Source organism: Neophocaena asiaeorientalis, unplaced genomic scaffold (assembly GCF_003031525.2).
Source record: "Neophocaena asiaeorientalis asiaeorientalis breed wild unplaced genomic scaffold, Neophocaena_asiaeorientalis_V1.1 scaffold59, whole genome shotgun sequence".
Taxonomy (NCBI): domain Eukaryota; kingdom Metazoa; phylum Chordata; class Mammalia; order Artiodactyla; family Phocoenidae; genus Neophocaena; species Neophocaena asiaeorientalis.
The window spans coordinates 18,962,160-18,978,662 of record NW_020174268.1 but is presented as its reverse complement, the minus strand read 5'-3'; the positions used below and the strand labels follow the sequence as shown (position 1 = coordinate 18,978,662).

At 44.5% G+C, this 16,503-nt stretch overlaps 2 protein-coding genes across 2 annotated transcripts in view; both read left to right on the top strand.

The window, feature by feature from the left end:
* The first annotated feature begins 869 nt into the window (after positions 1 to 869).
* Positions 870 to 2,506, top strand: LOC112406606 (DNA-directed RNA polymerases I and III subunit RPAC2). The gene is made up of 2 exons (XM_024755520.1): positions 870 to 1,031; positions 1,933 to 2,506. Exons 1-2 carry the CDS (start codon positions 1,006 to 1,008, stop codon positions 2,306 to 2,308), a joined length of 402 nt encoding a protein of 133 aa, XP_024611288.1. The 5' UTR covers positions 870 to 1,005; the 3' UTR covers positions 2,309 to 2,506.
* LOC112406607 (protein POLR1D-like) overlaps positions 907 to 16,503 on the top strand; it is a 42,892-nt gene continuing 27,295 nt past the window's right edge. The window contains exon 1 of the mRNA XM_024755521.1: positions 907 to 1,031. Within this exon, the coding sequence (XP_024611289.1) occupies positions 1,006 to 1,031 (26 nt within the window). The 5' untranslated portion in view covers positions 907 to 1,005. The remainder of the gene's footprint in view (positions 1,032 to 16,503) is intronic.

The following is a 16,503-nucleotide window of genomic DNA, read 5'->3' as shown; positions in this document are numbered from 1 at the left end:
AGCAGGACCCCCAGGAAGGGAGAGGGTTATTGGCGAAGAAGAACACCTGAGGGGACGGAGAGTGGAGAGGTACGAAGGGAGAAGGAGGGCGGAGAGCGTGTCTGGGTGGTGAAAGGTTGCCGAGGCGGGGGCAGGGGCACCTGAGAACAAAGGTGAGCGGGAGGTTCCGCAGGTGAGGAGGCTTAAGAGGCCAAAAGGGTAAAGGGAAAAGGACGTGCAAAGCGAGGCAGGACATACTCCAGGGGTAGAAAGAGATCCTAGAAGAGAAAAGATGGGGAGTGGGGACAGTTTCCTTCCAAACTCTCACTCCTCCCCTCCCCCCAAAGATAAAAAACAAACGCTTGTCCTTTGACCCAGTTGAACTGTGCAGCTGCAAGATCCCAGATGAGACAAATCCCGTGTTACACCCATGCTATTCTGTGGTGAAATTCTTCAAAGTGTGTTGCTCAACTATAGTGTAAGTCTGTCGTGCCCTGAACGCCCCCGTCCCCGGGAGGTGAGGTCCTTCCTGGGATTAATCCCGTCACCCACCGGGCCAGCAGCAAGTCAGAAAGAGGCCCGATCCTGGCACCGAGAAGGAAGGTGATCTGGGGGCGGCAGGTAAGGCCCCGCCCCCTTCGCCATCACCTGGAGGGAAGGTGCCAAGGGCTGAGCTCCGGCGCCCACTGGCCGGTCTCGGCCTCGGGGCGGGGCAGGAGCCCGACCGCACCAGTCTCCCGGCTAGCTCTGCGGGCCGACTCGCTCCGGAGCGCAGGTGAACCGCTCAGGCCTGGCCGCCGCCCTCCGCGCGCCGGGGGCGGGGCCCGTGGGCGAGGCTCCGAGGCGGAGTCTCCACGCCCCGCCCAGTGGCCGGGCCCTGCCGCGCCGCTGCGGCTCCTCCTCCTTCCTTCCGTCCGCGCTCCTCCCGTCAGTCCTTCCTTCCTGCGGCGCCTGCTCGCTTCGAGGTATGGGGCAGCGCCTCCGGCCCGCCAGCACCACCTGAGGATCCCGGAAGTCGCCCCCGCCATGGAAGACGACCAGGAGCTGGAGAGGTAACGGCCGAGGAGGGGGGCGGGAGGAGCTGGCCGCGCCCTGCGCCGGGAGCCCGTGGCCGACCGGGGCCTTAGCCTCCGCGGCCCGGCCTGGCAGCGAGGGCCTGGCTGGGAGGACAGTCGAGGAGGGAGCAGTGGGCGCCAGGGCGGGGAGAGGGGCCCCGATCGGGAAGGGAGGGGGGACACCTGGGTTGCTTGAGTGGAGACTCTCAGTACACTCGATATCAAGGAGGGAACACGAGTTATGAGACCAGAGTTAAGCTCCCTAACTGCCCACCCCCATTTGGAACAGGAAGAGCAAATAAAGCTAACGTGCACCAGGCCACTGTTCCCCGAGCGATGGGGGTGGTGTGTTGGTCGGGCCCAAGTCCCTCCTCTGTGCCGAGCGCTAATTGATCCACTCTGTGCGCTGAGCGCTTTCTCCCTCCTGCTTGGTGCTCTTCTCAGACTTTCCATTCTAATTTCCTTACCTCCTGCAAACGGAAGCCCTAGTTGGCCCTGCACGTTGATGATCTTTAGTTCCTATTTTTATTATAATCTGCGCTTTTCCATGCCTTTCAACTTCCTTTTCATCCTTTAGCAAGGCCCACCCTATTCTAATCCTATTCCTTTCTTGTGAGCCTACCAAAAGAAAATTTTAGCAAACTTTTTTGTTTTAAGGACACTCCCCTTGTGGCCATGTGGACGGCCAAATGGAAGAGGGAGAAATTGGAGGCAATAAATTATTGACTGGTAGAATACGTGGAGGCAGGAAAATAATAAGGGCTAATGCTAATCGTTCTGTGTAATTGGAGTGCATTAGAGTAATAACGTGTTGCAATTGTGATATAGTAGCTGAAAAAAAGCTAGTTACAAAACCGTATTCAGTGTGATCTCATTTTTATAAAAAATATGTGTGTAGAAAAATATCTGGATTGAAGACCCCAATGGCTGAAGGCGAGAGGAAGACAGCCCTGGAAATGGTCCAGGCAGCTGGGACAGATAGACACTGTGTGACATTTGTATTGCACGAGGAGGACCATACCCTAGGAAATTCTCTTCGTTACATGATCATGAAGAACCCGGAAGTGGAATTTTGTGGTTACACTACAACCCATCCTTCAGAGAGCAAAATTAATTTGCACATACAGACTCGAGGTGCCCTTCCAGCTGTTGAGCCCTTTCAGAGAGGCCTGACTGAGCTCATGAATGTCTGCCAGCATGTGCTTGACAAGTTTGAGGCCAGCATAAAGGAATATAAGGATCAAAAAGCCAGCAGAAATGAAGTCACACTCTAGTCCCTTATGCACTATGCAGGGAGGACTGACCACTAGGATATTCTATTCGTGCTCTTGCAAAGCCCAGAAGTAAACGTTTGTGATTACATGATCTGTCCTGCAGAAAGGCCTGCTTCTAGCTCTTAACCCATTTCAGCTGTTGGAGTCCCTGCACGAAACTGTATTCTTCTAATAAATTCCCTCTTTTATTTAAACTGATTTGAGTGGTTCTTGTTCCTTTGTCCTCGAGGTTGACTATTTTAGGTTTTTGTGGGGTTTTTTTTTCTTTTAATTGAAGCAACATTGAAAGTGAGGACACTATGAGATAATCAGAGGCCTAGACAAGGACTCTGATCAAGGGAATTGAAAGGAATGTGTATGCACACCTGTGATTGGGGGCGAGGGAGAGATGCAATAGAGCATGAGCCCAGATAGGCTGTGGATAGTCTAGACAAGAAAGGTGGGATTGAAGGGAGGACTTGGCCTCTTCCTAGATGTTTTTAGTAATTCATGAGACAACTGCATCCTTTGCTATGATTGGTAGATTGGGCAAGGGTGGGAAATAATTTGAAAGAATTGTGAGAATTCTGGTTTCACATGAGAATGTTAGGTGGTATCAGGCTCCATCTTTATGGTAGCATTTATAAGACAGATACCAGTTCAGTGCTCTAATTTCAGGATGCTAATATATTAAAGAAGGAGAAAACTGGGATGACCAGATAATATTTTCAGTCCTTGGGTAGGTATCTCAGTATAGCCCAGGATTACATTAAAAGGAACAGTATTTGAGAGAAAGTAAGGACAGGGAAGAGGAAACTTGCATGTGGGGAAAATGATTTTTTTGGAAAACCTGAAATATTCCTAAATCACACTTAACAGCTGCCCTATTTACCTCTTCAGCCTTGTGTCTCATACCTGTCCTACCCCCACTTGACTCTTAATTCACCCTAAATGTCTGTCAACCTTTGAACCTGAGCACCCCACCCCCCAGTACTCTGAGAGGGGAATCTGCTTTAGGTATGGAAGCAGAGAGATTACAGGAAGAGAAGGAGCTGGCTGTGCAAAAAGAAAAAGCATTCTGGGGGAATAGCACTTGCAAAAGTCCTGAAGCAGAACACTGGTGGTTTGAGGAAATAAAGGTCTTGAAAGATGTGCATATCTGTAGCAGGGCCAGCAAGGAGGAGAAGGGCCTACGGTAGACTCCACGGGAAGAGCTCTGGTGTGGGAAGGACTTTGGGAAGTACAATGGGAAGACATCTGAATAATTGATCACAGCGTGTTGTAATGGATTGTAGAGAGGCCAGGGTAGAAGCAGATAAACTGAAGTGGCCTGGAAGGGCCATAAGCTAGTGATGGAGAAAAGATTGTGGATTTGAGATACGTTTGAGAGCCAAACTGGCACAGAATTGGTAGACCTCAGGAATTGGATGTGGAAGGTGAGGAAAGAGAAGGGTGACTCCTATAGAGGTATGGGGCGAAATTACTGACACGGGAAGCCTGGTGGGGGGTTGGGGGGATTGACTGGGAGGTAGAGAAGGTGACTGAAATCCAGAGTTCCCTGTTGAATGAGGTAATCTGTAGACAGAAGTTGGAGGCCATGAAAGAGATTTAAATAGAGATAAACTTGGTGAGTTCTTGCCATAAAGATGAAGTAAATCCGTAGAAACTGGAATGTGATTAAGAAGAGGGCTTGGGACTTTTCCCTGGTGGTCCAGTAGTTCAGACTGCACTTCCACTGCAGGGGACAAGGGTTGGATCCCTGATCGGGGAACTAAGATCCCACATGCCGTGTGGCAAGGCCAAAGAATTAAAAAAAATTTTTTAAATAAATAAAGAAGAGCGGCCAAGCCAAGCCTTGAATAAGCTCAGTATTTAAAGGTTGGGCAAAAGAGCAACCAATGGTGTGGTGGGAAATTCTGTAGACAGTCGAGTTGTGGAAGCCAAGACTTTCAAAGAGGGGAGAATGATGCGTGAGTCACATGAGGACAGAAAAATATGGGTTGGAATTAACGGGGAGGTTGATGGGCAGCTGGCAGCCTTAGTTTAGGGCCTAAAAAGGCTAAGCATTAACACTCGTACAAGAAGAATGGCTTCGTTTGGGTTTTCCAATAATGAAAATATACTGTAGGACGTCAGAGACTAAATTAAGTGGGAGGAGGAATGGATGGGGAAAGATCAAAGTTACGGGGCAGGGACAGGGAGTATTTTCCCAGGGTAATAGTAAGAGGAAGCCAATGTCAGTGTGAGGACATTAGCACTTGAAGATGTAAGGAAGTCCTAAAGGCATAGTGGTAAACAATTAAACACTTGTTTGCCTCTTCTACAATTCTGCCTATGAGTAGTTCGGTGGTGATAGGAAACAGGATTATTTAAATGAGGTTCAATGCCTATGTCAGGAGATGAAAGCCAAGTTTAATTAGTGGACATAACAGTGTGGAATGGTGATAGTAGACTGGAGTTATCAATAACAGTACACCCACTGGTGGAGATGCACCCACTGGTGGCCACCCGCCACATCTCATGGCTTCATTGCTCCTAGAAGGATTTATTGTCACTGATGATGTGGCATGCAGTCTTGAACCCGTTTAGGGTAGCCGTAAACTCAGGAACATACAAAACACCTTGACAAGGCAGACGTGTGAAAGGAAAAGACAGGGCAGGGCAGGCAGGATAACCATGAGTCACTGAGGTGTGGGAGGAATCTTGCAAAAAGTCTGCAGGAACCTAAGGGAAGGCAGAACTGGTCGATGAAAAAGTGAGGGAGATAAGAATCATACATTTATTTATATAAACTGAAAAAAACTTGATCAGTGTCTGACTTGCTAACAGCATTTCACTCTAAATAAAATATCAATGGTTCAAGCCCAGAAATTCTGTTCAGCTATAAAGTACTGTGCCTTTTAAAGAGCCAGTTATTAAATAAAATGATTTTATATGTCAAAGGCTTTTAATATATAATCATTTGAGTACTTGCCTAGCACTTCCCATTTTCAAAGCACTTTACAAACTGTTTGTAAACTGCATATAGCTAATTAGTTGTTATAATGCATAGGGGTCCACAAAACCTCTGTGGAGATGAAAAGGTGTCTACATAGAAAGTGGCCCTATCAGTGCCATTCTGAACCGAAGAGTTGTCTTGCATTTCCGGAAATACGAAAGCACACCAAATTCTACGGCCCACCATTCCCCACCCTTCTTTCTTCCCTTAAACATGTTATTAAGACTATAGGTAGACAAAGGTCATCTTTTCCGGTTAGGAAAATTCAGAGTCAGAGACAGTCTTTGTACTATCCTTCAAACTGGGCTTCTAGGCAATTTGCTCAGATCCACCGGTCTGCTTTCAGGTACTTATTAAGACCCCAACTCCAGCCCTTTTGTGCTCAAATTCTTAACACTGGTTTTTCTTTTGCCATTTGAAAATTTATAAATTACAGTTACTGTGTGGTCTGTATTATTTTTTCATAATGAAATTCCTTCCAAATCTAGATTTTTGGATCTCTGTACAGCACATATGTACCTAGTAGTGGTAACAGTCCTGAGACGTGGTGGACATAAGAGAATATGAGTCTGTCCTAAAAAGCCCTCTGCTTTTGGAGAGGGCAGACAAGAGCTGTACACATGAAAAAGGTATCAGATTGCATTTACGACCAAGTGCCCTGATGTGCAGTGTAGGGTATTATCTGCTGAACACAGAATGGAATTGGCGAGGGACACTCTTGTAGCAAAGATTGTTTCATGCGCACCCACTCTGCCAGCCACTGTCCTGGGCTCTGGAGAGAGAAAACCATCGGGCAGCCTGCCTTCCAGTAATTCATGGAGTACTGAAGTAGGCAAACTTAGAAGAGAAATAGTGTTCCAGGATAAATGGTTTCCTTTTTCCCGGTGTAAAGAAGCCATTCGAGATTCTCGAGCTAGGGAATGCCATAAAGGTTTCGCTTTTTTGTCCTACACCTGTGCAGAATGAATGAGTGGAATGAAATGTCGGAAGATAGCTGGGAGTTAGGGGGCATTTGTAACAGTCCAGGTGTAATGTAAGGGGGCACAGTTGTAGGCGTGGAGGTAAAAGGATGGATACTAGAAACCTGCTGGAAAAAAATAACTTGGAGGCAGATTCTCTGTAGGGGTACAGGTGAGAGAGGTGGAGCAGGACCCCACATCCATGCCTTTCACAGCCCTTTGTTTTCCTACCACTCCCTTGCAACCAAAACCAGTAAGGCAGGATTTACCATCTCCTCTCCTAAACCTGTCCTTGATAATAGGAGTCCACCCTTACCACCTTCCCCTACCTGGTGAGAATTCACATCTTTAACAAGGTCGAGACTCCAGGGCTACAGATGTGGAAAGTGGGGGTGGGGAGAGGACATGGGGCAGTGAGCTGACCGGCCCTTGCTGCCTTCTGCCTGCACCAAGTGGCTCTCCTCAAAGGGAGCATCGAATTCATTCATTCGTTTGTTTGGCAAAATCACTGAGCACACGCTAGATGCAGGCACGGTTTAGGTACTAGGGGGACAGCAGGGAACGAGTTGCCCCACGTGCAGTCTATTTTCTAACAGCAGAAGTAGAAAACAAACAAGTGTATAAATATCAGAAGTAGAAAACAAACAAGTGTATAAATATATAATGTAATTAAGGTAGTGATGTAAACAGGAAGTAAAAGAATCACGGGGTTTGAGAAGGCACCGAGAGTTTGATTAGTTGAGGAGGGCTTTTCTGAGGAGGTGACACGTGAGCAGAGAAAAGAGAGAGACCAAGGAAAAATGAGAACATGCTAAGAATTTTCTAGAAGATAAACTTAGATTACTGAGCCACGAAAAAAGCAAAATGATGAACCTTTTTAAAGAAATAAACTTTCAGCCTTGTATGTGTGTGTAGTTTTTATTAGTGCCTAAATTCATATCATGTGTCTTGAATCTGTATATGTACTTACCTAATAATTATAATAAAGAGTTTTGAGTTATTGTGCGGGGCAGTAAGATATTGTAGGCGTTTGGGATTGGCTAATAGATGTATGTGTACTAGGAGAGTTGATCTTACTTTTGTTTTTGGTATTTTTGAAAGAAGCGTATCTTTCTTAGAAGCAGAAGTGGTTGTGCCTGGGATCCTGCACGTCTTTTCAGGCTAAATAACTGATAACTGCGAGGCAGTATCGTGTAGGAGTTAAGAGCTTGCACTGTCGGAATCACGCTGCCTGAGTCTTGGTCTTTGTGCTAGACTTTTTAGCTATGTGACCTTGGACAAGCTGTCTGACCTCTGTGCCTGAGATTCTTCATCTGTAAGGTTGGGACGACAATAATACCATACAGGGATGTTGTAACTCTTAATTTAGACAGTATAGTCAAAGTACTTAGGGCAGTATCAGGCCCATATAGCATGCTCTCAATCAAGGTTAGCTATTAATGTTATTACTATAATATCCTTAATTGTGTCGAACAAGCTGGTTTCATTCATATTTCTTCTAGGTGAAAACTTGAAAACAAAAACCTTAGTGCCCTCTGTTTTTTGTTTTGTTTTGTTTTCTCTGGCTAAATGCAGTACTATAATATAAGTTTATGGACCCCTATATGTAAGGTTATCAGTCTGCTAAAGCCATTGCTTTTTAAAAGAGAGAGTTTAAAATAGCATCCCTAATGTAACTGAATATAGATAAAAATCAAAGATAAATGGATTGTGTTTCTCCTCTTTTCACAAAGAGATTAAGATTCTGATGGAATATTCATAGTCTTCCTCAAGCTTCAAGACAAAGGTTAAGTAGGAAGGAAAAGCAAGTTCTATATATAGCACATGGATACCTGCTTGGGTATCAGGTATCTGAATATTGATAGGAGCTCAGGGCTCAAGCTATGTCAGCTAAGCATAAAACTGCATAAAATAGAATATATTGGTATTTTACCTACTGATTCTCAGTAACTTCCAGGTTTGTTATGTAAGGCTCTTAATAAATGTCAAAAAGAAGAGCTACCTGTGTGCTTTTCTAAGTTTACCGTGCTGACTTGGGTCAGACCTCAGAGCAATTGTAGATAATGCCTCAAACCGATTCTCTCAAAAGGGCTCCTAGAGAAAATCAAGCTGCCCAGAGCATCTAATCAGACAGGGGCTGGACCAGTTGGCTTAACAACACTTTGGGGTTTGGAGGGGTTTTTTTTGGGTTTTGGTTTTTCTTTTTTAAGGGTGAAAGAGGCTTTCTTTCTAGGGGCCTCTTTCAACAGTACTGTGTAGAGGGGAAGTGTAAGGACTCCGAAGGCAGAGGGCCTGGTTTGAATCTCCGCTTTCCTGCTTCCTAACTTGCAAATGTGAGAGAGCCACTCAGCCTTTCTGAGCCTCAGTTTCCTTATCTATAAAACTGAGCTGATACTAATACCTACTTTATAGGGTCACTGTGAAGAATAAACGCAATAGAGCACTTAGCACGATCCCTAGTACACTTAAGTACTCAAACATTAGCCCTTACTGTTATTGTCGTCATGTTGGCGCTTGTTTAAGGCAGTTAGTGGGGGCTAGAACAGCAGCCTTCTAGGGCTGGGTGCTTCTCTACCCGTGGGGGTCTCTGCCCGTCTCTTCCGCATCGCACTGGCCTTCGCACTTCTTTCAGACTTGCCCAGCTTGTTCCCGTTTCAGGGCCTTGGTGCTTGCCCTTGATGTCCCCAGCCCCTCTCCCCCCGCATCTTTACATGGCTGTCTCTTTCCAAGGCACTTACTCAGAGGCCATCCTTGACCACTGTGTCAGTTACCCGTTGCCGTATACCAAATTGTCCTAAAACTCAGCAGCTGAAATCAAAAAACATTTCTCACCGTTTCTGTGGGTCAGGAATCTGGTTGGAGCTGAGCTGGAGGAATCTGACTCGGGACCTCTCACAAGGCTGCAGTCAAGGTGTCACCCGGGCTGCAGCTGTCTCCAGGCCTGAATGGGGGCGATGGGCTTCCAAGCTTGCTCACATGGGACGGCCTCGCGCCATGGTTTCTGGCTTCCCCTAGAGCAAGAGAAGAGGGAGAACGCAAGATGGAAGCTCGGTCTCTCTATACCCTCATCTCAGCAGTGACAGTCCATCACGTCTGCCCTGCTGTGTCTGTCAAAAGTGAAGGGAAGGGGTTGTACAAGAGCAGGAATGCCAGGAGGTGGGGAATCCTTAGGACCACCTCAGAGACTGCCTAACCCCAGATAACATGTGTGCCGACAGCCAGACCTCCATCGCTTTCTGTCCCCTGACTTGGTTTCATTCCTTCAGAGTCCTCACTGTTAACTGACGTTAATATTATGTATTTATCCATTTATTGTCTAACTCCTCTTGAATGTAGGCTTTCAGAGGGCAAGGGCTTTGTCCTTGTTTGCTTTTGTATCCCCAGCACTTAAAACCGTGCCAGGCGCGCAGTAGGCTCTTGTCAGTCCTTAGTTGATGAACGAATGAATGACTGTGTGTGCGTGATTGAGCGTCAGTGTCTAAGCATGACTGCCACGGCAGGGAGGGAAAACTGCAGTTGCACTGACATTATTTTGTACACTTATCAGCTGACACTTACATACTCAGCCACCACAGTAATAAGCTCCGAGAAGAAAAGGGCTTCTTGAGTGGGGCAAGGAAGCATGCCTGTCCTGTGGCTTCAGTGGGAGGAATAGCTGAGGGGATGAGCGTCGTGGAGTACACCTCAGTGAAGGTGGCCATACCTTATACTCCATCTCACTGATGTCGTCTCTATATTGCCAAGAGCCCTGGATACGGACATCCCTTACCACCTCTATCCCATGCAACATTTGTTATCTTTTCTCCTATTGGTCTAAAATAAAAGGCAGCACGTCTCCCACTTAAGGGTGCTCAAAGGACATTTTGATTTCGCAGTAACAACTATACGGAAGGGTGATATGGATTATCCTGGGGATCTTGTCCCCACAGAATTCGAGTGGAACAAACATGGTAGAATTATTATTTTGGGTACCACGAGGTGGAATTCCAAGGATGTGATTCTAAGGCATGCTGTTTTGTCGATGCCAAATACTACATCCGTTTCCTGGCCAGCTCTCTGATAAATCTATACCGTTTATTACAAGTAGCCTTGCTTTGGAAAAATACAGAATATGTGTATTTTTTTTCAGCAGTTATTCTAAAGTCCTGCCATGGACCAGGTACACTAGGGATACAAAGATGAATCTCCTTTGGTTCCTGCCTTCACAGAGTTTGCAACCAGGGTAGACCAAAGAGCTGTGTATTTCAGGACTAAAGGAAAGGTGTCATTTCTTCTAGCTTGTCCACCTTGTTCAAAACCATAGCCCCTCCCCCAACACCCACACCCTGCAGTATTTTTTTAAATATAGCCCTATTGAATTCACCTATTTGTTGCATTTATTCTATATTATCTATCCCTCCCCCACCCCTGCCACACACACATACTATAACATAAGCTTCATGAAGGCAGAGACTTTTGTCTGTGTGTTCACCGATGTCTCTATAGCCCCTGGAGCAGTGCCTGAAGCATAGTAGGTGTTCAAAAAATATTTATCACATGAATGAATAGAAGATGGACACTCTGTACTTTTTAACTGAATATCCTAAGAGCTGAATTTGAATTTGTAATGCTGAAATAACTATAAGCTTTGGGGTTGAAAACCACAAGTTTGTAGTTAGTTGTACGTCTTTAGCTGCATACTCTTTCCACATGGAGATGACAACATGCTGGGACCCACAGGGAGGAGTTCACTAAGCAAAGGTGGTCATGACCAGAGCAGGCAGAGGTGGAGTCCCAACCAAGTATCCCGCACAGTAGGAACCACTCACATCTTACACATGTATTGACCAGGTGGTAGGGGAGTCCAGAGAAGTCACCTGAGCTAAGAAAAGTTGGCCATGTTGTTTTATTTGGATCTGAAAGGCCAGAAGTGGTTCCCATTGAGTGCATCTCATAGTCATAAGCACTGACCCCCAAGGCAGCCGCTGTTGACTCTGTGAGCACCTGCTCTACTTCACATACCTACTGTATGGTTTCAGATTTGGGGAGTTCACTGGACAATAATATTTCAAAAAATAAAATCTAATAGGGTGAACTGATGTAGAGTCGCATAGTTTTATTTTGCCATTGAAAACGAACTTTGTTTTGGTTGGAAATTGTCAGAAATCCCAGTCTTTCTATGGCCTGATAGCACATAAAGGTCTCCAGTGTGCGTTTTCCACACCATCAAGCAATCCGTCAAGCAGTGCAATTCTGACACTGTCTGCCCGGAGACAGTATCAGAGCTCACTCGGTCCCACAAGACTGCACCTACCCAACCCCACTTCAGATGCCAGCTGCAAATCCAGGTTGTTTTACCTGTGCTTCTGACCTTCTGGCTGTAAACCGGAAGTTCTCATGACCCCATCCCTGGGCCCAGTTAATTTGTTAGAGTGGCTCACGGAATTCAGAGAAACATTTACTTACTTTTTATCAGTTTATTATAAAGGATACAGATGAACAGCCAGATGAAGAGGTGCATGGGCAAGGACTGTGGGGCGGGTGGGGCGTGAAGTTTCCATGCCTTTTCTGGGCAACCACCTCTCCTCAAATCTCCACGCACTCACCAGCCTGGAAGTTCTCTGTACCCTGTCCTTTTGGGGTTTTATGGAGGCTTCATTACACAGGCATAATTGATTAAATCATTGCCATTGGTGGTGGAACTCAATCTCTAGCCCCTTTCTCCTCCCCAGAGGTCTGCGGATAGGACTGAAAGTTCCAACTCTAATCAGCGGTTGGTTATCCTGGCGACCAGCCCCCATCCTTAGGTTACCCAGGGCTTTCCCTAAAATCACCTCATCAAAACAAAAGACAGCTTTATAACTCTCATCAATTAGGAAATCCCCATGGTTTTAGGAGCTCTGTGTCAGGAATGGGAGGAAAACCAAACATATATTTCTTACTATATAAGTCAGCATATCATAAGACCAAACAGAGAATTAAATGAAGCGTTCTATAACTTGACATCTGTTATGCCATTTTTATCACATTAGCTCCACAATAAGATGCACAGACTCTTCAGTTTTCTCTGGGATCCTCAGAGCATTTGGTCCACAACTCTTAATTTCTCACCACCATGCCTGGTAAATTATATGGGATTTCAGAATGAATTTTAATTGGAGCTTAGGTTTCAAGATGAGGATTACGTATCATTGAGATTCCGCATCTAAAGTTATTTCAGATCCTGGCTTGCTAGCTTACTCTGTTCTGCATACTTAAGCATAAATCCTGGTGTTTAGAATACTTAACAGGGTTTTTATTCAAAAGCGATTAATATTTAATTGGGGATATAAGTGTCAATGATCTCATTCCCTGAAGATGAAGAAAAAAGTATAATCAAGTTCAGTGTCTATCAAAGTAAAAGAGTTGGAATTATGTTCTCCATCAGAGCTTGTAATCTAAGCCTTCAGGACTTGGTTCTACAGTTGTTTTCCTGTTTTTTGTTTATTTGTTTTCATGGCAAAGGCTGTACTTTGTCATTAAATGGATGGGGAAAAATGGGGATTCTAGAGCCTTATGATTAGAAACTGTTCTGCTGCTGGCACATGAAAAGATGCTCAACAACACGTATCATCAGGGAAATGCAAAGTAAAACCACAATGAGATATCACCTCACACCTGTCAGAATGGCTGTTATAAAAAGACAAGAAATAACAAGTGCTGGTGAGGGTGTGGAGAAAGGGAGCCCTCCCACACTGTTGGTGGGAATGTCAATTGGTGCAGCCACCGTGGAAAACAGTATGAAGTGTCTTCAAAAAATTAAAAATAGAACTACCATCAGCCCAGCAATTCCACTCCTGGGTAGTTATCCAAAGAAAACAAAAACACTAATTCAAAAAGATACATGCACCCCTATTTCATTGCAGCGTTATTTACAATAGCCAAGATATAGAAGCAACCTAAGTGCCCAGCGATAGATGAACAGATAAAGAAGATGTATGTGTACGTGACAGAACATTACTCAGCCATAAAAAAGAATGAAATCTTGCCATTTGCAACAACGTGGATGGACCCAGAAGGTAATATGAAATAAATCAGACAGAGAAAGACATATGGTGTGAAATCACTTATGTGGAATCTAAAAAACAGAACAAATGAACACATTTAACTAAACAGAAACAGAGTCATAGATAGAGAGGAAAAACATAGTTGCCAGAGAGGAAGGAGCTGGGGAAGGGAGAGAAATAGGTGAGGGAGATTAAGAGGTACAAACTTTTAGTTACAAAATAAATGAGTCAGGTACGAAATGTACAGTGTGGGGAATATAATCAATCATTACGTAATATCTTTGTATGGTGACAGGTGACAACTAGACATCATGGTGATCATTTTGAAATGTATAAAAATATCAAATCACTGTGTTTATACCAGGAAATAACATAGTGTTGTAGGTCAATTATACTTCAAAAACAAACAAACAAACTCATAGAAAAGTGACCAGATTTGTGGTTTCCAGAGGCAGGAGGTGAGGAGCGGGGGAACTGGATGAAAGTAGTCAAGGTACAAACTTCTAGTTGTAAGATAAATAAGAACTAGGGATGTGATGTACAACATGATCAATAGTTAACGCTGCGGTATGTTATATATGAAAGTTGGTGAGAGGGTAAATCCTAAAGAGTTCTCATCACGAGGGAAAATGTTTTTTTCTATTTTTTTAATGTTGCATCTATAGGAGATGATGGATGGTCCCTGAATTTACTGTGGTCATAATTTCATGATGTATGTGAGTCAAATCACGATGCTGCACATCTTAAACTTATATAGTGCTGTATGTCAGTTACATCCCAATAAAACTGGAAGAGGAAAAAAAACCAAACGATTCTGCTGAAAATGTCAGTCTTTAGGAGTATCAGCCTGCAGGTGCGCCACTGCCTGCTGCCCAGACTTGCAGCAAGCATGCCAAAGGTTCCCCTTCTGTTTCCTTGTTGTAATCAGCTGGTCGCCATCTGAGAGCCGTGCGCTTCAGAACAAGCCCGGACGTGAATAACCCAGCTAGGCTTATTCCTAGCCAGAAGCAGACACGCAACTGTGACTGTGAAGTAAGAAGACCAGCCAGGTGGACAAACCAGTTTACACCTCCTTCAAGGCAGATGATGTTTTTCCCATTTATAGAGAAAGAAACTGAGGCCTGGAGAAGTTAAGTAACCGCCCTAAGGCTGTACGGCTAGTGAGTGGAATGAACCGAAGACAGCCTGACCCGTGAGGTTCAGCTTTTATGTCCATGATGTTGCCTGTGTTACCCCCTGCAGGAAGACAGGAAAGCTTTGCCAGAGCGTGTGCTCCAGAGAGTTCAGTTTGAGAGACAAAACTATTGACCAGTAATCCTTGTTTATTTCTAAATTCAGGCTGAAACATGTTGGAAATGGGACTGTTTTCTATAAAACTTAACCATGAAGAGTCACTGAGTTACAGACTATCTGGTCAAGAACGTAGATATAGGCTTACTAATAGTCGCTTCATGAAAATATCATTTTCCATATTATTAAACTTCATTGGCATCATCTTTAAGTACATTAACTTTTTAACTGATGTTATGCCAAAGCAGCACTTGATCATCCTCAAAAGGTAGAAGACATCTTCCTGGATGGGATAAAGTAAGGGTGTGTGTGAGCGGAGAGGACTCAGAGATGTCCAGGTCAGATCAGGTGTCCCCTGATGGTTTGCCCCTGGACGAGGCAGCCTCCCTTAGCCTTAGTGGTCTAACACATACAAAGGGGACAATAACTGAAAAGGTTCTTCTGAGGGTCAGTGAGATCGTATGTTCTGCTCTTAATCACTGTGCACATGGTACATACTATTATACGGTATTTTTGTGTTTTAGTTAACAATATAACAATCGATACTATAGACCCATTTAAAATTTTTCTTAAGATAATACATTTGTTCAGTGCTTTATAGCTACAAAGTAATTATATATATGATTGTGTTTGATCCCCATACAAACTCTGAAAGGGTAGTAGAAGTATCTTCATTTTATAGATGGTGTAACCAAGATGACAAGAAAAATCACAGAGTCAGTAAGGGCAGAACTGGGATCATCCCCTCTCCAGTGCACTGTGGCCGCTTCCTCATTTTCCTAAGGTGACTTGAACATGTCCTTGGTTCAAACCTAGGAAGTGGGAGCTGCTGGATCCCTCTTTTAAGAGAATCAAGAGATGTGGTAGAGAATGTATAATAGTAGAACAAGTATCAGGTAATTCTACTCAGTCTGAACTTTTCAGGTGAGAGATTCTGCTCTCAAGCTTGAACTTTCCAGAGCTTGTCCCTGTATTGGTCACACCCACCAGGAAGTTGCCCAGCTGCTGACTCTGCACAGAGCAGACCTAGTTCCCGAATGAACACAACTCTCTGAAAAGCCAAAGAGCCGGGACTACTGGCTTTCTTTTTGTGCACATGAGATAGGATGCTTTCATGTAATTCGTTTCTGATCGTGTATTTCATAGGTCATGGGAGGGAATTCTGTTCTGACTGGGGCTCTGCCCATCTCCCTGTCATTAGATACAGGAAATTTCCTCTGACTTAACCATAGGAAGATAGAATTTCCTTTATATTATTTGCACTGATAAATAACCCCTCAGCTTTTCATCAAAACAGAATTATGCAACAGATAAAAATTAACATTCTGCAAGTTTTTCTTTACAGTATAAATGAAAAGAGGAGATACTGAGATTAAATTAAAAAAGTTTTGTTTTGGCAAATTCAGATACCTAAATGAACACTTGTCCCTCCCAAGAAACATCAATGCAAAGAAAGCCCTCTGTACCTCTCATCTTTTTCAATCCTTGCAGTGCGTCTGTGAGCCGGGGCTCAGTCTCATTTTACGGAGAGGAAACGTACTCAGAGAAGGTACTTAACTTGTCCAGAGCACCCAGGTGGCTAGTGGTGCCGGCTCCCACTGTCCCACACTGTTCTCCAACATGAAACACAGCTTCCATAGTCAAAGCTTTTGATCTATCCTGCTTTGAAGTTAATAATTTAGGTACTTTTAAATAGGTTTTCATTTTTATATGATTAAGCAATTACAGCAAATGACTTCAAGTAACATTTTCCAGGCTGAGTGAGTTTCAGTTACACTACCCCTGGACGCAGCCAGGACCCAGTTTCCCGTAAACCATCACTGGGTGTGGTCTTCTAGTGTGATTCATAACACAGTTGTAGACACACTATGGTGCTGGTCCTTGCAATGCTGTACTCCGAAGGTAATGACCTTGGGCTGAAGTATCATAATTATGGTCTTTCCC